Source organism: Aspergillus pseudodeflectus, assembly GCF_044049435.1.
Source record: "Aspergillus pseudodeflectus strain CBS 756.74 chromosome Unknown BJX68scaffold_54, whole genome shotgun sequence".
Classification (NCBI taxonomy): domain Eukaryota; kingdom Fungi; phylum Ascomycota; class Eurotiomycetes; order Eurotiales; family Aspergillaceae; genus Aspergillus; species Aspergillus pseudodeflectus.
The window spans coordinates 106,904-125,675 of NW_027263830.1; the positions used below are offsets into that span (position 1 = coordinate 106,904).

At 50.4% G+C, this 18,772-nt stretch overlaps 6 protein-coding genes across 6 annotated transcripts; 1 reads left to right on the forward strand and 5 right to left on the reverse strand.

Annotated features, from left to right (window-relative positions):
* Positions 1-54: 54 nt before the first annotated feature.
* BJX68DRAFT_245035 (GNAT family N-acetyltransferase) lies at positions 55-1,089 on the reverse strand. Its single transcript, XM_071041433.1, has one exon. It carries the CDS (start codon positions 895-897, stop codon positions 367-369), a length of 531 nt encoding a protein of 176 aa, XP_070894835.1. The 5' UTR covers positions 898-1,089; the 3' UTR covers positions 55-366.
* A 350-nt stretch (positions 1,090-1,439) lies between these two features.
* On the forward strand, positions 1,440-3,626 carry BJX68DRAFT_257930 (transcription factor domain-containing protein; the record flags this gene model as incomplete). Its single annotated transcript, XM_071043439.1, has 4 exons — positions 1,440-1,588; positions 1,649-2,315; positions 2,362-2,868; positions 2,922-3,626. 4 exons carry the CDS (start codon positions 1,440-1,442, stop codon positions 3,624-3,626), a joined length of 2,028 nt encoding a protein of 675 aa, XP_070894836.1.
* Positions 3,627-4,882: 1,256 nt separating this feature from the next.
* Positions 4,883-6,557, reverse strand: BJX68DRAFT_270910 (uncharacterized protein; the record flags this gene model as incomplete). The annotated part of the gene is made up of 4 exons (XM_071046815.1): positions 4,883-5,519; positions 5,586-5,704; positions 5,771-6,057; positions 6,116-6,557. 4 exons carry the CDS (start codon positions 6,555-6,557, stop codon positions 4,883-4,885), a joined length of 1,485 nt encoding a protein of 494 aa, XP_070894837.1.
* A 1,293-nt stretch (positions 6,558-7,850) lies between these two features.
* BJX68DRAFT_270911 (major facilitator superfamily domain-containing protein) lies at positions 7,851-10,260 on the reverse strand (the record flags this gene model as incomplete). The annotated part of the gene is made up of 14 exons (XM_071046816.1): positions 7,851-8,163; positions 8,282-8,373; positions 8,454-8,574; positions 8,654-8,744; positions 8,832-8,939; positions 8,996-9,047; positions 9,122-9,175; positions 9,249-9,408; positions 9,470-9,540; positions 9,594-9,647; positions 9,702-9,783; positions 9,844-9,923; positions 9,985-10,062; positions 10,114-10,260. 14 exons carry the CDS (start codon positions 10,258-10,260, stop codon positions 7,851-7,853), a joined length of 1,503 nt encoding a protein of 500 aa, XP_070894838.1.
* Positions 10,261-14,872: 4,612 nt separating this feature from the next.
* Positions 14,873-16,539, reverse strand: BJX68DRAFT_278501 (FAD-binding oxidoreductase; the record flags this gene model as incomplete). Its single annotated transcript, XM_071048553.1, has 3 exons — positions 14,873-15,023; positions 15,073-15,926; positions 15,973-16,539. 3 exons carry the CDS (start codon positions 16,537-16,539, stop codon positions 14,873-14,875), a joined length of 1,572 nt encoding a protein of 523 aa, XP_070894839.1.
* A 517-nt stretch (positions 16,540-17,056) lies between these two features.
* Positions 17,057-18,724, reverse strand: BJX68DRAFT_270913 (MFS transporter; the record flags this gene model as incomplete). The annotated part of the gene is made up of 3 exons (XM_071046817.1): positions 17,057-17,948; positions 17,999-18,499; positions 18,543-18,724. 3 exons carry the CDS (start codon positions 18,722-18,724, stop codon positions 17,057-17,059), a joined length of 1,575 nt encoding a protein of 524 aa, XP_070894840.1.
* Positions 18,725-18,772: the final 48 nt, after the last annotated feature.

Here is an 18,772-nt window from a genome sequence, read left to right on the forward strand (position 1 = left end):
GTACATCTTGCATAGGCATATATACACTTCTTTAATAATACCATCTTATTTACTCCCCATCCGGCGATCACAGTGACTTGGTGGCAGTCGCTTACCAATGTTTGTTCGAGTTCTTTGCAGGCTCCCGGCACCATAATGCGTAAATTGCTGCTTCTTCCTGTACTAGATCATGTATCATGCATACTGGTGGATAGGTTCGTCTGGTCGAGTTATTTATATGTAGCTGTGGCTAGTTACCTGCAATTCGCACTAATAATCCGATATATGGACACCTCACCGGCTCGATTTTTAAGGCAAGACCGCCCCATTAGTAAGAGACGTGGCTGCGATAATATTAGTAACAGAATGGTATTATCGTACAAGCAATCAGAGAGTCAACTCCCAGTACTCCGACACAGACTTCACTCCCAACGAGTCATCCTCCTCCGCGTGAACAAGCTTATACCCTTCTTTGGCATAAATCCTCCTCGCCGAAACTAACTCGCCATTCGTCCACAGTCGTATCTTTGTATAGCCTGCTTCCTTTGCAAACCGCGTACACTGCCGGACTAGATCACCCCCAAGTCCCAGACCCCGGGCACTCGGTTCGACGAGAAGAAGGCGCAATTTAGCGCCCGTGCCATCGGACTCTTTGTCTTTGACGAGCATCACACAGCCGAGGAAGTCGCCGTTTCGTTCAGCGATCCAGCATCTTTCGCGCTTGGGGTCGTGGTGCTCGAGGAAATCAGTAGTTACTTTGGTCACGATCTCGATGAAGTGATTGTTGTAGCTGTATTCTTTGCTGTAGAGTTCCTCATGTCGCTGGACTATGTGTGGCAAGTCCTCAGGCCGATGTATGCGGAGGGTGTAAGAAGGGTCCATGATGATGTCCGCGGTATCACAGGGTCGGTCCCCCATTCAGGAATTCTCTTCGCTGTGAGCGAGCTGTCTGATATATATTCGCAGTAGAGAAGGAAGTCTTGATTGGGAGAAGAAATTGGCAAGGGAGTGGTGTGGGCAATTCATGTACTGAAAAATGTCGAGCTGTCACGAATAGTGCTCCTGCTACATCTTTATAGTCAAGTCGCGGCCTCTTAAGTCTGAGTCAACCTGGATGGTGTCCTGCTGGCATGAAAATTCTCGGCCGGCCAAATTCTCGACGGCCGGAGCAGGGGCGTTCTGATTGGCCAGAGCTCAATGCAGACAAGTTCGATTGGCTCCAGCTAGCAAGAGTGGAGCAGCCACGGCCAACCTTAAAAACTCCGACGGCTCGACTGTTCTTCTCCCTTCGCCACCCCCGGTTATCCCAGCAGAGTCGGAATATGGAGGGTCAACGCGCGCCGTCGAGACCACAAGACCCAATTAGAATCGCTAAGCGAACCAATTCCTCTAGGAGGACCTTCGGGAAGAAGAGGCCTGTCGCGTGAGCGCTGCCGCAGAATGCCAAGTCTCCAAACGTCATGATTGACCAGCCCTATAGTTGTCAGCGCTGCCATGCCCGGAAAATAAAGTGCGTCGGCGGAAATCCTTGTTCCAGCTGCATCTCCGCTGGGTGCGAGATGCAATGCACATATGTTGAACGCGACCGGAAAGTTCGTGTTGATGAGAGGTACTTGCCCGGTTCAACTGATCTTTAGAGAAAAACCCACGCTTATGTCACAAAATCCAGCTACTTGGAACAGCTTATCAGAGATAGCGATGAGCTTGGTCTGCATAAGCTAGGGGCGTCGAACAACGTTATCACTGGTGTCCAGGCTCCTGTCGGCTTGCAGACGACAACCTCTACGCCAGACCCGCCCAAGAATGCCGATATGCGAAATTCGAGTATGAAATACAAGGCATGGTTCCTGCCCCATCAGGAGCCGGATCTTCCCATCTTTTTAAGCGACGTTACATGCACGGCATTTGCGACTCGTCTGTGCCAACGGCTCGCTGGTGACGAGAAGCCGGCAGCGCATATACCGCGCATGCAATGTGCTCATGAGCCTATTCTCAACAGTTTTACACATACTGGAATGCCGTGGCCAAATCTTCCTCGAGCCAGGCTACTCGTGAATACAGCGCTCGGGCACTCAAATCCGCCGTTCCATCTGACTCTGCGCAAACGTACCCTGGATCACCTAGACACTATCTACCAGAACACGGCTTTCAATAATCCAGTCCTTGTCTGCAAATACTCTGCGCTGTTTGCACTGGGTGAAATATGTTCAGTGTCGGGTGGTGGGACAAGTGGTGGGATTATCCCCGGCATAGACTACTATACAAAAGCTATCAGCCTAATACCCAGGTTGCCGGAGAGGCCTAGTATGGCGCATATCGAAGCCCTTGTCATTCTGGTATGCGCTATCTACCAGCCAAGTTCCCTCGTACTGATGATAGTAGTCTTTATACAGCCAGTTTCTAAACAGATGGAATTTCGCCTACACTACGATCGGAACCGCGCTACGTCTGGCTCTCGCAGCGGGCCTGAACCACAACATTCCTCCAGAACAATGTCCCGACCCCATAGCACGAGAAAACAGGGTTCGCCTTTGGTGGACAATCTACACCTTTGATCGCTTTTGGAGCCTAAAGCTCGGCCTTCCACTCCAGATTAATGCCAGTGATATACATGTTGACTTACCGTCAAATCTAGGAATCAATGGCTATGAGGATGAGTTTATTGATGCTTCCTATCAAGTGGCTTTGATAGACCTTGCCAAGATTTCCGGCAAGATCATGCAGAATATCTACAATTGGAGGACTTTTGATCAAAGCTTTGTTCAGCGAGAGCAAAGGACCCTTACTGAGTTGAAGGAGTGGTTGCAAAGGCTGCCTAGCCAGTTCCAGCTCCAGACAAGGTCCCAGAATCCAAAGTTCACAGTTTTCATCCATCTCCAATTCAACTACGTTTGTTACTGTCTGTCTGATATTCAAGGATGCCACTAACCGAAGCACCGTAGTGCGTGATACTCGCTATTCGTCCAATACTACTCAGCCTCATTGATCACACCAGAGAAAATCCGGGTCGCGAAATCCTGCCGTCGCCAGCTGTGATTGCTCTTAGTCAAGCATGCATCCACTCCGCACGACATACTATGAGCCTCTGCGCTGATGAATGGACGAAAGGTTCCCTGCCCGTTTATGGCTACGCGTTTGCGCAATATATCTTTACATCGTCTCTAGCTCTGATCGTTGCAACTTTCCTCCCAGGCGGGTCTTCAGATGATCTTGAACACGTCAATACATCGTTGGAGATGCTAAGTTGCCTTGTCGCCAATGGAAGTATGGTGGCGCATGACTTGCTCATACACCTTCAGAGAGTGCAAACGTGCCTGCAACAGAGCAACCAGCCATCTCAATTCTCCTCTGGTTCCCCACATCAGACACCTCCCGCCCAATGCCGGATGTCTAGCCCACACCTCCCTTCAGACCGACCGCAGCAGCCTTTGCTTACTGCGCATACATTTCCCGACCAGCTTCCTATATCTGCGGTCACCGAACTTCAGCCCCCTGCCCAATCCGATACGACACCATACCAGCCTGTGATGCAGGACTTCCTGGCCCAATCAGTCATGGGCATCGATTTTCTAGATTCGAGTGACTTTTCCGAGTTTCTTACAGACTCTTGGCTCAATGCTCCTCTCTGGGATGGAAATTACCCATGAATCTAACATCTCAGCTGTATGGGTACAATACCTAGCATAACCTCTCACCGTCTTAGTGCTGGCGTTAATTTTAAAATAATATACATTACTCCATTTAAACAAACTCATTGTTACTTTAATATAATTATTATCGCTGGCAATCCTTTACTATAAATATTATAGATTATGTCTATTAGTATTATCTTTTTTAAGTAAAAAGTAACTAGTTTAATTTTCCTATCTATTCCTTGCTATATTATTCTTGCTTCAATAGTGAAGTTTAAAGTATTAGTCTTAAATACTATTTTAGGAATGTTAATTATCCAAAAATGGTCAATTTCGATCAACTATTCCCGGAGCCCAAGTCGTACCGTGAATGGGGTTGGAATGTTTATGTGATTCAAGAATACACGGAAACAGCCCGCAAGGACATGCGTAGAGCCGGAAAAGCGAACCACAGCCCCGAGATCCGAGCTATGCGACGAGCACTAATTGGCGTTGTAGATGGTAGGAACTTGATCAGCCTAACGGCATGATTCGTGATTTTACAGCCGCATATAACATGGATGGACACAGCTTGCCCATCAGGTACAAAACAATCATAATGGGGGGTGCGGATCTCAGAACATACCAAGCACTTTGTTTCGATAAGCGGCTCCTAGAGTCTAGGAATTTGTCAAAGATTGGGAACACAAGCATATAACAGACTTGGAAAGCACGGGCAGAGAGTATCATTAGGTGATGCTAACAGGTGTCACGGAACTTGCTCGCGGCTTAGTAGACTTAGCCCCACAGCGAAAAAGGCACTCTAGAAGACCATTGCAGCGCAACCATACAGTGAGGGCAGAGGTCATCACAACGCTCATACGAGCTCCGCGGGTAGCATTGATGAGTCGTGTACTCATAGGCTGAGCATATGAGTCATTTTCAAAGATTCATTACACAATGTGTTCGTAAAAGTAATAGAAGTAATTAAACAATTCATGAAACACGGGTAAGAGATATTTGGTCAGCATTACATACATAACTAATTCAGCAGAGGCTATAGTAAACGTTGAACCTGAAATGTGATTCCTTAGTAATCTTCCAATATCCCAAAATAGATCATGGGCGCTGAGGACTTGTTTGAAACGTATATTGCCCGCGCTGACGTCGACCTGTCGAATCAGTCATTGGACCAGAAAGAGCCAATTAATAACTCGAATTTTTTCATGTGAATTCATAAACACTTGCCGCCCTTCTGCAACAAAGTAAGCTCCCGAAACAGAATACACTTCTCATGAATGATTGAACAGCCAAAGCATATGGTCTGCCCCAAGTATAAAGGCATCAAGATCCTGCGGCCGAATAATCGCCGTGGGCATGTAGCACCGCGCTATAAACCAAGACTGATCTACCAAACTAGGCGCAGCAACTGCGCCTATCATGAGAATCCATCGTAGAACTTCGGGCCCGTACCTGAGCCAGAAGAGTGTGTCTGACTGCAGGACGGCTGTTTTTAGATGTTGAATATCCGAGGCAAGGAAGGGGTCCGGTTGCGGATACCGTTGTCTTCTCGAGACGATGGCCCTCCAGTATATCCCGGCAGCAATGTTACAGCAGTCAAGTGCGCACTGAATGTCACGCTGGGCATCATTGTCGCCGCTATCAGGAGGGGAGCCTAGGCTGCTAGGAGGTGAAGCCGGGGAAAGGCCTAGATCCAGAAAATCATAGGCGTTGGCCACATGGTCATCGAAAGTAATCATAAACTCTAGGACAGAGAAAGGGAGCGTAAGATGGGGCGGTCGGTCTAGCTGTTTCTGCAAGGCTATTGCTAGCAGGCTCGTGTAGTGCCCCATCAAGGGCCTGGGCCCTGCTACGGGTGATGTAAATACTGTGTCTCTTCGGTCTATAGTGCTGTTCCAAACGTGGCGACTATATGGGAGGGGTTAGTGTGAACCAGCAGACAGACAATTCTTTTGTGGAAGCATAATGACTTACATCTGAAGGAGGTAGTGCGCATAACTGTCCTTGGCGAGAGACTTGGATCCCTTGAACTTGACCATGGAATCAATCCCGGCATTATGCATGTTTCCTTCTGCGAGGTTCCCCTTCAGTTTCTGTATGATTTGATGTCAGCTCACACTCTTTGAGGCTCTTCTATCATCCAGGTCCGGAAAACATACCGCGAAGTATAGCAAGTATGTAGTTGCCGCAACTGCGGTTTCTGACAATCCATGGCTGTGGCTATTGACAATGGCCTCTTGAAGTAGGCGAATGGTCTCGACCTTGTGGCGAATCGTGACCGGATTGTTTGGCGTCTGACGGGCCATGTCTCCGTACGATGAAGTCGCAAACATGGTTGCGTGGAAGAGACAGGGGTCTGATAGGATCGTCTGAGTCCATGAATTGTAGATATTGTACGCAAAGGTGTCGCGATACTGATCTGCCACTTCAAGGAAAGCATTCTGCCCTATCCGAGAGAGTTAGTACTCTCCACACCGGTTCTATTCCGGGGATGGGGATCTCACTTTGGAAGAGCAGAGCGGGATAGTAAGCCTTTTTGGGAACCGGGTAGGTATATGCACTGCCTATTGGCGACTCTACCGCTTCGCAGCCTGGAACTCGCCCATCACGAACCGCACGCCTCATCCTCGAGCGATCAGCCAATGGTCGACCTTTGCCGTGAGCTGGGCCCTTGACCTTGACCCCGTCGCCGGCGATATTTCCCTTTTCACCACCTGGCGCGGGAGCAAGATCCCTTATTGTCTCGTCCTCCGTCTCCTTCTCCCCACGGGTCATGATGATTGGCCGTTCATGTAGCCATTTCATCTTTATCGCGATTTCATTCGGCTCCTCTTTGTTCTTCAAGCCGCGACGCTTGACGCTAGCAGTGGCCGCGACGAACGCATTGATCGCCTGCCTAGAGGTGGACTTCGTCTTGTCCGAAGATGGGTCGTATGCAATGAACATGGTCCCGATTTGTGAATTTCTGTGTATAGCACTCCGGTGATGAATTTCAGCAGACGTACTTTGGGAGGTTATGCTTGGGTACCGAAAAGAGTTGAGCGACTTCCTTAAAGAGTTCTGGAGATTCGACGGACATATTTGGCGAGTGCTGTGATTGGATCATTGTTTCTAGCCCTTGGGAGATAATTAATCGTGAATCCCTGCGAAGCCCATTCTTTCCCAGTTCCTGCTACTCGCGAGAGGGGAGATTAGTGATCTGATATTCAAGGAACAGATGCACACACAAGCCATAAACAAAGGATAGAAGTCATTCATGCCACCTTGTAAACTCTGTAAAGCGCGCGGGAAACCTGGGATTTCACCTTGCACGATCTCAGAGCTTAAAGACGCCGAGGGCAGCCTCGCCGGCCGGAGACTGTCGATTCTCATCCTACTTCCGGTCCAGTTTGCAGGACTTCGAATGCTCATCTTTGAGCAGAAACACATATATAAATGTTTACAAAAAGGAATTTCGTCAGTACTAGCATGCATGTTGATTGTCTCCAAACGTCGATCCAGTTGGTCTTATCGCGATGTTGGACTCACATATAGGGTTGGTCCACGCGGTCTTTACCTGATTACTGATCACAGATAATACTGCCACATTGTCATAGCTGCATGAGAAATACATAATATGGAATGACATGTACTCAGAGCATCTCCCGAAACGCGTCATAATTGTCTATTCCGGCGCCTGGCTGTGGATTCTCCACGGCAACGTACGTGAACGCGGAGACGTCAGCGGGAGTTCTGGGAAGAGTTCGCTTGTCTTGGAGATCCAAGTTATTATCATCGGAAGACGCAGTGCACGCCCAAGATGTTGAAGTACATGAACTCGTTGCACGTTGCGGTGTGCTTAGCTGTCACCATGAGCATGTCGGCAATGGAAGCGAGGGAGAGTGTAATAAATGTATAATAAAAAGAACAAGCTGCGTATTCTTCGTCTAGGGCCATCTAAATAGAATTGCGAGGCGTCCCAGGTATATAGTAGCGACTCATACAATTCGTGTGGGTCTTTACCAAGGAGCCAAGTAGTCCACGGGGCAATCTTGGATGCACATAAAGTTTATCGAGAGACGCAAGTCACCATAGTTCTTCATCTGGGCTCTGATACATTGACCGCATGCACACGCCCCAGACGGTAGCACATACAGCCAGACATCAATAGGGCGTCCTGCCTTCCCCCACCTTCCTCCCTCCCCTTGATACACGTCTCATCCGGCCTCCAAATCCATGCACAAGAAGACACAGAGATCACTAGGGCGCCGCTCTTTCCGACGGCCGTGCTTCCTCTTCCACCGCCCGCTCCTTCTTCTCCTCCCGCTTCTCATCCCTCCGAAACCCAACCCAAAGAACCACAAAAAGAACAAGCGCCAGCAGGGCAAAGCCCAAATACACTCTGGCGCCAATGCGCCAGTGCGGGGCCTCGGAGGCTGGGAAGGCGGCAATGGGCAGGAACGCGTTGAGCGCGTAGGCGAGCATCGTCCCGCTCGCGAACATGATTGTGCGTGCTTCGGGTCGGTCTTGAAGGTGTGTGGAGCCCCAAGAGCAGAGGAGCATCATTGAGACTCTGTTTACATGTAAGCAAGTATGTGGGCCAGATGGTGATTTGCGAGCAGACAAGCGTGCTTCGTCGATTGGCGGGGGAGGCCGATTAAGGGTATATGAGAAGGAAAAGGAAGACTCACGCGCCCAGGTAATTCAGATAGTATCCCGCCATATGCGCCTTTTCGTTCGCGGGCTGGATAATCAGGATGATGAGGGAGGCAATATTGATGGCCTTGTTACATAGTCCATATCGTTAATATATTTCTTTGGACCGGCTTGGGGTAACAGAATCTCTCCGGAGAGTCGACTTACAGAATGAACAAGCAACAACGGGAATCGGCCCACACGGTCGCTGAGTCCGCTAAACACGATTTCGCCCACCAGTTGGATTGCCTGGCCAATGATGGGGAGGTAGTTGAGCATGCCCACGGAGCTGCAGTGCAGTGAGAGTGTGTTAGCCCACCGTGGTCGACTGCGCATACATTTCTTCGTGAATGATATCTTCAACTTACTACTTGGCAGTTCCATCTGAATTCTTGAGTGACTTGAGCCAGAGATTAAAGTAGTTCGTTGGAACTGTGTTTCCGCCGATGGGCCATGCAACTATGATCATAAAGTGCTTACATTAGCTTCACGATCTTCATGAGCTGAGGTCCCTCCTCTCCCTTGGTTACCAAATAGGGTACTCACCAACGATGACCCAGAAGAACCAAATTTTCCATGTCTGTATAAAGCTTCGTGGGGTGATTCCAGTCTGCGCTTTGCGTCCGACGCGCCTTGCCCGCGCGAGGGCGATTTCTAACCATCATTTAGCGGGTCCAAATTTGAAGAGCTCTGGGAATAGGGGCTCCTACCAATGTGCCGGGGTTTTAGGTAGAACTTTGTAAGTGGGTTTGGGCGTTCTGGCTATATAGAACGTTGTATCAGTAACTCGGCAGGGGCGAGGTTCCGAAATGGAAGTGCATGACTGCAGCACGTACGTAGCCGGGAAGAATGAAAAATGCGAGAAGGGCAACAAATATCGTGCAAATTCCCTAAGCACATGTTAATTGCACTGTCCTTGTACTCGGTTTGTTATCTCCGTCGTCGCTGATGGCAGGTTCGTACATTAATGATAAAAGCCCACCGCCAGCCCGCACGCCCTAGTGTCCCATCCATGTTGGTAGCTAGGGCCCCCTGCATCGCGCCAGACATCATTGCGCCGACGGGTTGGGCGATGTTGTAGATGCTCATGCGGAGAGCCAACTCGTGCGGCAGATACCATTGGCTACAGTTGGCGAGCTTTAGCATCGTTACTTCCTGCCGTTGCCCGCTGATTATGGACTAACCTGATGATGGTAAAGTAGCCGGGCCAGCACACGCCTTCGAAGAACCCGATCAGAAAGCGGAGACCGTAGACCTGGTGTTTTGTATTAGCTGCGCGAAAGCAACTACTTTGCTGGAGATAACTACCTGATGCGGGCTTGTGACGGTCGACAAGCAGCAGGTGAACACCCCCCAAAGAACCTGTCGGACATTAGAGTGTTGAACATAAGTAGTAACATAGATAAGTTAACCTACTTCGCACGCCGGCAGCCAGATGGACGGGCCGATGTAGGAGACGAGGATGCACGATGGAAAGAGCATGACCATGTACCCAATACTATCGGGACGAGTCAGCCATGATCCATAACAACAGTTAATTGTAAGAATGCTCACTTACTTGAAGTAGGTAGTAAAGTAGTTCAATTCGTTTCCGTACAGCTTCAAGTCTTCCTGCATGCCCGAAACATATGCGTTGCTCTGGCGGTCAACATCAGCTCAACTCGGGATAACTCTGCCCATCACTGGGTTGTGAGCATACAATATTAATCTGATCTAGGTATTTGAACACATAGCCCAGGAAGCCGATTGTTAGGAGGCCGAGATCGAGCCTCCAAAGCTAGGGTCAATTAGTCTAGTTTGGCTCGCTCTGGACGGGAGGGCCACATACAAAAGCTCTTTCCTCCTTCGCGTCGACCTTGTCAATCGCGGCGCTGTCGATGTGATCGCCTCCATCTTCCGATGATGCTACATCAACTGTGCTTTGTGCGGTCTTGTCAATAGGCCCGCTAATCGTCTCTGTGCCCTTGGATGCCATCTTCTGACCACAAATATCGCAGAGAACACAAAAGTCCGTAACAGCACAAATCCAGTGGGCAGTTACCCAGCTATTTAGCAACCAGCAATTGGAGTAATGTTGGAGAAGCTTGTTATCTGTATTGCGCCATGGCAATGGCGTCAGCTGCAGCTCGGAAACGTGCTTGTCTAAAGGAGGGGCAATTAGATCATACACTACACAAGGCTGCCATGATAATGCTTCTTGACCGAGTGATGACCGTGAATGGAATTTCAAGTGACAGGTCATGCGTTTCTTACTTTGCGGATTAGGAAATCTCAAATCCAGATAAACCAATGGCATCCTGAGCGCATATAGCGATGAGCAATCCAAGGCTCCTCCATGCTTATATGATAAACGCTCCACTTGCGAGATCCGCCAAGATAAAGGCGTGATGAAACTAGACGCTCGTTTAGGTCAATAGCGACGGAACCCGCCCGACGTCAGACTCAAGCCTCACTTTGAGTTCATGTAGGGTGATCACGCAAGAACGCGCTAATAGCTCGCATCGACAGGGGTTCGATATGAGGACATATTAATCCCACGTGGGGAACGGTTTGTATTGAATCTCTGGAGCCCGAACAAGCAATAGAGCAGCAGTTGGTTGGGCCCAGAGAAATATATCCAGAGACTTCAGGTGTGAAGATGATATGTCCTATCACCTTTTCAATGCCGAAACTCATGCTGGTTTGGCTTTATAGTCAGACAACTTGAGACCTCTACTACAGGCTTTGTATATCATATTTTAAGGATAGAGGCCACGGATATACTTTCTATCGTCACGTAAATTTCTCCAAAGGTACTAGATAGCCGTTACCGGATGCCGCCTGTTTCTCGTACAATCAGATCTTGTCTTCCCGCTTAATTGGCTACCCAGGCGCGGCCACTGCAGACCTTAGGTCGCCCTAAAAGCCACCGCCACCATCAGGAGCATGCAGATAACTTACATGCTAGCAGAGGAAGAGACCCATCTACGCTTTGGCCAACTTGTAGGATAAACCCACAACGCAGCGCAGCGAGAGGTTACTCGAGCTGTTCGAGAACTTTACTTGTCAGACGACAAGCAGTTTAGAGTTTGCAGAGTGGCTGGTGTATGATGAAAAGCATCTGTTTTCGCTTGCTTTGTCAAATGCTGCCAAGTCTGAATCTTCTGACGTGGTAGGCCCGTGTCTGTCCCGCGACGATGCGTGTGTGTATCCTTCCAGAACATGTAAAGCTGCCCTCGGCTTCACCGCGGAATTGGGATCCTCGCCGTGCGAGAGTGGCCAGTATCCAGCTTATATCAGAGTAGGAAATATCTGCCGCCCCGCGGTGCCAGGCAATCTCGTGCGCCAGACCATCACCGCCGAATCCACAAATTCGGATGATGCAATCGGCTTAGGTTTCCCACGATTTGCGGAGAGCAGGACATCTTAGCGTTACCTGGCCTCACCGACCTTACTGGCTGATCGAAAACGCCACTCTCAACTCTCATCGTGCATAGGAGCTCCGGTGTAGGTGCTGCTCAACCTTCCACTCGAAATGGATTTGACACAAATTTAGCTGGAACTAATGAAAGCTTCTTCTGATTGTATGTCTCGCGTTGCCAAATGAAGGATATGTTGGTGAAGGGTCTGACGGTGACTCTGAGGGTGTCGGTTGTAAAAGGCTTCGTATTGTCTGAATAGTGACAGGACCGCCGATTATACTTTGGAATGATTCGTGTGAAATGGAACGTAAGAGTCATCCAATTGACTTGCACCGGATATTTTGTCAACCTCAAATTCTTCTATGGGGACATATTTGTGATTCATCTCGCATGAGCAAAAAAATCAAACCAGTTGGCAGTAGATCCAAGGGGACAGTGAGAGGAAAGTCTCCGCATTTGCGTAACAGTACAGGAAAAACCTAGATCCTAGGGGAAACCTGTACCGGGACATCAAAGAAAATATACAAAGTAAAGCAGGGTGTCTCAAGTAGAGTCCCGCCCTACTCCTCCGGTGCTGCAATACCGAAGTTGTTCTCCTTAATCACAGCGTCCCTGCGCATGACACGGCTTCGAGTGCAGCAGCTTTGTGGGTAGTTGACAGTGAGTTGCCCACAGTGGTCCGAGTAGATCGTGTTTGGATCCGAGCACGAGGCGATGCGAACCATGTAACCACTGAACAAAAGTGGAGCTCAGTCAGATGCTGGGTTTTTTATAGGTTGCAGAGGGACTTGAGGCTACCTATTCACAAGTTGTGGATAGCATTGCCCACTGATCAGGCTGCGTTGTCATCTCTCCGGCAGCTTCTCAGCAAGATCGTGTGAGGGGGGTAGTGCGTCCCCTAATTGGAAAGGTAGATACAGACGTCGGCAGGTGCCGTATTCTTTCTAGAAAGCATATGCAGTTAAATAATAGTTTGGCAAGCCGTTTATATGGGGAAAGGAACATACTGAACATGACTCCAAGTAACCTGCCAGTTTTGGCATAAATTCAGAGTGCTGGGAGGCGGAGGGGTGAGGCATCGAAGAGCATTGGTGGTTGCGACAAGCGCGGTAATCAGCAAGGCAGATAGATACATTTTGAATCGCAGGAGTCTCAATGTCGGTGCTGTGGAATAGTTGAATTGTGGGAAGTCCAGATTACAATCCAGCACGAAGCTGGAGTCTTGTCCTGAGGGCGGGGGTGAGATTCCGTCTTATATTACTTGGTTGCGTAGAAGACATGGGCCCGTCAGACCAAAAGCAGGCTACAGGCCTGCTATACTGCCTGCTGTCCGTTGATTGCTGATAGTTTGTTATGTGATCTCAGGCTGAAGAAGGCGTGTAACGCGTTGTTCTTTTACCAAGGCAACCCTGTCGACCGTTCTGCAGTAGGGCGTAATACTCATACCGACACTCTGAGGGACAGTTCAATCAAACAGGAAGCTTTATGTGGTTAGAGGCAGTACAGACGGGGTGTGTGATGGCTCTCAGCCAGCATCTTCTGGACGCTTTGGCAGATATGTCTCGCTCTCGCAGTTGGACAGCTGGAACTGACATTCTTGGCACTCTCCAATCTCATCTCGAGATACTATACACGCATTTCTATGCTTGTTCCAGCTTGCCTGTGCTAGGCCCCTGGGCCTGTTACTCTCTCGAACGTAGGCGCTGACGGCTGCTGCGTTCGTGTACACCTGTCATCCCGTATGCGAACCATAGCCCTCCAAGGATCATAGTTATATTATTACCCCTGTCTTTACTGTCTTGATTTCCTTAGTATGAGGGATTTGACCAAGGATAGAGGGAGTCAGTTTACGTTGGGCACTGGGTTTTGTTGGGCTGATTGGCTTTATGTGATGGAGCCTGGTCTGTGCCCATTTGGTGTAACCATCAGCTTGCGTCTCGGCTCCAAATTAGGCCAATTATATGTCCTTCTTGACACAAGGTCTTCCCTGGGCAGTGAGGCTCTTACATATTCTACCTACGTCAGCGCCATACCCTGCTGCCTTTAGAGGCTCCCAGCTGACCCTTTTTACCGATGATGGGCGACGAAAGTGGATTCTAAGTGAGCGGTTCATAAAGCACCCAGGAAATAGGGCGCGCCTCGTCATTGTACCACTTGAGGAGCAGCGTGACAGCTTCGCCCGACCTCGTCCCACGGGTTTTTGATATCAGTGCCTGCGCGCCTGGTGGTTTATCGTGCACCCTAGTCTTCCCAATACACAGCTAGAATCATGTAACGGTCTAGCTCAAGACACATTGCTAATCAGAGACTACCCTTGCAGCGATCCTCAATGTTAAGGCAAGTTAGTGTGAGATGCAAGCCAGTCGTTAAATGCTTTCTTCCGGCTATTGTGCCCTTCGATCTATATGCGCCATATTACCTGCCCAGATAACAAGCCGGAGATAACTCACAAAGTCAATCATGACTATCATGGCTCACTAGATCAATACGCGGGGTTGATGTTGGGCTGACCGGAAGAGCAGCCACGATCTCACCTGCCTACGGAGTCCACTTCAAGCGTAACACTTCTGAAATCAAATCAAGCTAGGTGATAGACATTGTGTAACGGCACCGAGCCTGGTTGTCGGCGACTCTGACCCGCATTACGAAGGTGGAAAAGCCCACAGGTGGTTCATGCGCTGTGGCCGTCCGCAAATTCGTCAGGTTAAATTCTACTATCAACTCATCCGTCCCACCACTCCCCCACCTGCTGTCACATCCCATACCCGACACCCAAGAGGTCTCTAAACTGTAGCAAGAAGAGACTTGGAACGAGTAGAATGTATTGCGATACACAATTAAATCAAAGTTATTGGATGTCAAGCGTCCGCTTACGCACCCCGCTAGAACGACTTCCTGCATGTCTCCCTCGACGATCAGTATCCTGCTCAGTAAACTTGATCGCTGTTGGAGGAGTCGTCTCATCCAGGCATTGTCGTGACACAGCTATACCTGTAATGCTTGCTCGAGGCTTCTACGTCCTATCCCAGTTCAGTTACCCTTCTGTAGAATACTGGCACTCAACGACCTCTTTTCTGGATATGCAGAATGCCCGTATCACCGTGTCTGCCCACTATCTTCGATCCTGGTCGACCAACTTAAGCCACTGCCCCTTCCTCACATCTTCTATCCATGACGTTTGTGTCGTTACTCAAGTGGCCAGCCTCCCTGACGGTTCATAAAGCCACTTGGGTCATACTTCTTGGCTATCTGGATCAGTTTCGCCTTATTCTCGGCTCCATAGCTCGAGTAGACGTCCTGATAGTCGGCCGCGTCGTTCATGAACAATGGATTTACCCTACTACTGTTAGCAAGTTCTCAATATAAAGGATTGAAGGAACCCATACAAGATAAAATCCAGATCACCCGACTTATAATTCGTCGGCTTTGACCCCGCAAACTGACTCTGGAACCGATCGAGCACCGTGTTCCCAATGTCATGGAGCACATCCGGGCAGGCCGCATCGCAAATTGCATCGTCCCAGAGAAGCGTATTCTCGATCCAGAAGAAGTCTCCATGTTTTGGGTCGAGACCCAGAGTGTTTCCGCCATTGGCGAGGCCCCGCTCAGCGATAACCCGCGGAAGAGGCTGCGTGGCGAACGTCGCAGTCGTGAATTTGATGTTGCGCGCGCTGTCCGCTTTGGCTTTCTTTTTGTATGTCTGCCAGGTGTACTCCAGTAACTGCCTAGTTTTGGTTCTCTCCATGTTGGGGAATCCGTTGACGTGTGCTGCGGTTGTTTGGCCGGTCATTTGGGCGCCGCCGGCGATGTTGGACATTTCGACCAAAGTGGTTTCTTTGGTAAAGTCGAGTAACGCGGGGATCCGGTCGAGGCCGGCAAAGGCATTCGCGGGGGGTGACGGGCCGTCGTAGTAGAAGAAGACCATGATAGCATCCACGATGGCGATGTTGAAGGTGGGAATAACCGCTGCCTTGGTGTCGGGGTACGTCCGGATGAAGTCGGAAATCGCAGAGAAGAGCTGCCCGCGCTGCAACGTGCTGAAGAGCTTGATCCCTCCCCAGACTCGGCTGTTGTCGCCCAGTGGGTGTGCTTTCAATGTGAATTTCGTGACGATTCCGAAGCGGTTTCCGCCACCCTTGAGGGCCCACCAGAGATCGGGATGAGATGTGCTGTTGGCGTTGACGATGGTCCCATTGCCCAGGACGACTTCGAAGTTGAGCACGTTGTCGCACGCAAGACCCTGGGAGAGATCAGTTACCGGTGCGACAAGCCTATTGAGTACTTACGTATTGGGCAGAGTAGTAAGACAGCCCGCCTCCGAGGATAAAACCACCGACACCAATGTTTCCCAGGCGCCCTCCGACAACGACCTGGTTGGACTTGACGGTTTCCTCGTAGACATCTCCCCAGCGTGCACCAGGACCGACATCGAAACTCTCTCCATCTTCGGAGGGAACGGTGGAGGAAAGGTTCTCGTTGAATGAGATCAAGATTCCTCCATCAGTGCTGGAGAAGCCGATGTTGAAATTATGGCCGCCCGACTTGAGTGCGTACTCGACTCCTGGGTACTTGTTCAGCTGCTTGACAGCGACGGAAACCTGGCCCGCATTGTGCGGGTAGAAGGCACACGCAGGCCGTTTCTCGCCATTGAGCTTGTTCCAGTACTCGGTCAGGGTGTTGTTGAAGGTCGCTTCGCCGACCGGTGTAACCGAATCATGACTGCCCAAGGGGTCGAAAATGGTGATGTCGGGGTACTGCGCGTGAAGGAACTCGCACACTGTGACCACCGCAGGGTCAGCCGCAAGGGCGAGGGAGAGGAATGGGAGGAGCGAAAGTAAACGAGTGGAGAGCATCGTGGAGACGATCGACGTGTGGCGTGTTCCACTGGTTGCTGCGAGGTACGAGACATACTTATAACTACATGAGACTGACCATGTGAGGATGCGGTTGAGAATGCAGGTCCGAGATTGAATGCTCAGGGGGCTCAAGCAATTTCCGGGGATGGGCGTAGCCAGGGGTTGAGCCATTAATTCGGCCTCGACTACGCGCAAATCCAGGAACCCGAAAATGAAGCTGCATGGGATGAAGGTCGCGGCTTTCGCCAGGCTGAGCCGAGGACCAATCGGCGGTCTGTCTGTACGTTGCTCGTAGTAGAGACTCTATTATTGGACAGGGACAGGGTTAAGGGCGTTGATCGACGATCGGCAGTTTGAGGGCCGAGATGAAATTTTACATCTGGAACACGGGGTTACTTAACCGAGTATGACCTTGCTAGATAATATGCCTGTGAGGCTGGGCGTGGCAACCATACGCTTGCAGACCAGGATTCCGATCCACAATCATAAGATACTCATAGATACACAGGATCAGCTAAACATCGTCGACCCTCTTCCCCTCAACCCTCTCCACCCGCGCATCATCTCCCTCCATAACAACCGCAACCTCCTCCAACGAAACACCCCTCGTCTCCGGATACAACAGCCAAATGACCCCCGTCTCTGCGGCAAGGATCACCACATAAACAAGATAATACCTCCAACCCAAATCCTCCAGCCCAATCGGGTTGACAAACTGATTGAACCCGGTCCCGCCCTTGTTTGACAACTGCATGATTGCAATTCCCTTGGATCGCTGCAGGAAGGGGAACACCTCGCTCACGTACAGATACTGCAGCGGCATCATGAGGTTGTAGAAGGCGTAGTAGATGAAGATCAGTGCGACGACGGCCGTCGCGGCCGAGTTGTTCCCGTTTTCGCCGTTAGCGTCTGTAGAGTTTGTAAAGACGGCGGAGGCGGCTGTCCAGCAGGAGAAGATGATGCACATGCTGCCAAAGCCGGTGAGGAGTTGGGTTCGGCGCGGGAGGTAGTTGGTTCCTAGACTTGCGGCAGCGGCGCCGGTGACGAGATTCCAGCAGCTGAGCCCGACGTTGATCTGCTGTTGGGTTAGGCGCTCTTTGATTCCGATTGTCGAGAGAACCTTGGCCAGATAGTAGCTGACCAGGCCGTTGCCAGCCCATTGCGAGAAGAGCCCAACGCAAAAGGCGACCGTGACACGGCGGAGATTGGTCTTTGTGCTGATGAGTTCGCGCCAAGGGGAAGAAGAGGCTTCTTTTTCCTGTCGGAGGGTCTCGCGGATCTGGAGGAACTCGGCTGCCACGAATGCTGAGGTCTCATCGCCTTCACCGTGGTAGGTTCTCAAGATCGACAGAGCCTCGTCGTGGCGGTCGCGGGAAATGAGCCAGCGGGGGGATTCCGGAACGAACCTGGTACATTGAAATCAGCCATGGTCAAGTCTCAGAACCAGAGTACTCACCAAATAAATGCTATTTGAAGGATCGACGGCAAGATCTGGAACAATGTTGGAAGTCTCCAACTCCACTGGTTGGGCCAGTTAAACGTCCCCAGCGTTGTCCCTGCCGCCAGGACAGAGCCGATGTACCAGGAGATCTGAAAACACCCCACCATAATGGCGCGTTCCTTGGGGTAACAGAGCTCTGTCAACAGTTGTGCCGCGCCGGAAAGCGCAAGAGCAAGCCCGAATCCGATAATAATGCGCGACGCGATCAGCATTCCGACATTCGCTGCGGCCGTTTGGATAATCACTCCGATGACGACGATGAGGGATCCGAAAATTACACTGAACTTCCGGCCCCATCGATCATTGCAAAGTGGGATAAAGGGGACTGCAGCGACAGATCCAATCGATATTGCGGCGGAGACTAGACCCAGCATTGCGCTGGTGGGGTGGTTGAAGTGTTCTTGCCATTTGTCGACGGCTTGCAGGCCGTTCAGTACGCTGCCATCAAAGCCTGAGCTCTCGTCGTTAGAGTGTGTATATCAGAGACCAGGTGGACTACTTGCCTGTTGTGATTTCGACGCCGAGGGCAGATGGCATGAGAAACATGTAGAGACGGCGGAGGTTCTTCTTGCGATACCAGGGCACTTTGTCTTCGGCAAGGAGGCGAGTGACCTCGGAGGTCGCTGCAATCTCGTTGACCTTGACATCCCCTTTGGCTGTTCCTCCAGTTCGTTTAGACATGGTGGAGTTGATTTGGTGGAGGGGATTGCATGATTCGGCAGTGGCGCC

Bases quoted from the DNA above. Each gene is read 5' to 3' on its own strand.
- BJX68DRAFT_245035 (XM_071041433.1), bottom strand. From the start codon at position 897: ATGGGGGACCGACCCTGTGATACCGCGGACATCATCATGGACCCTTCT.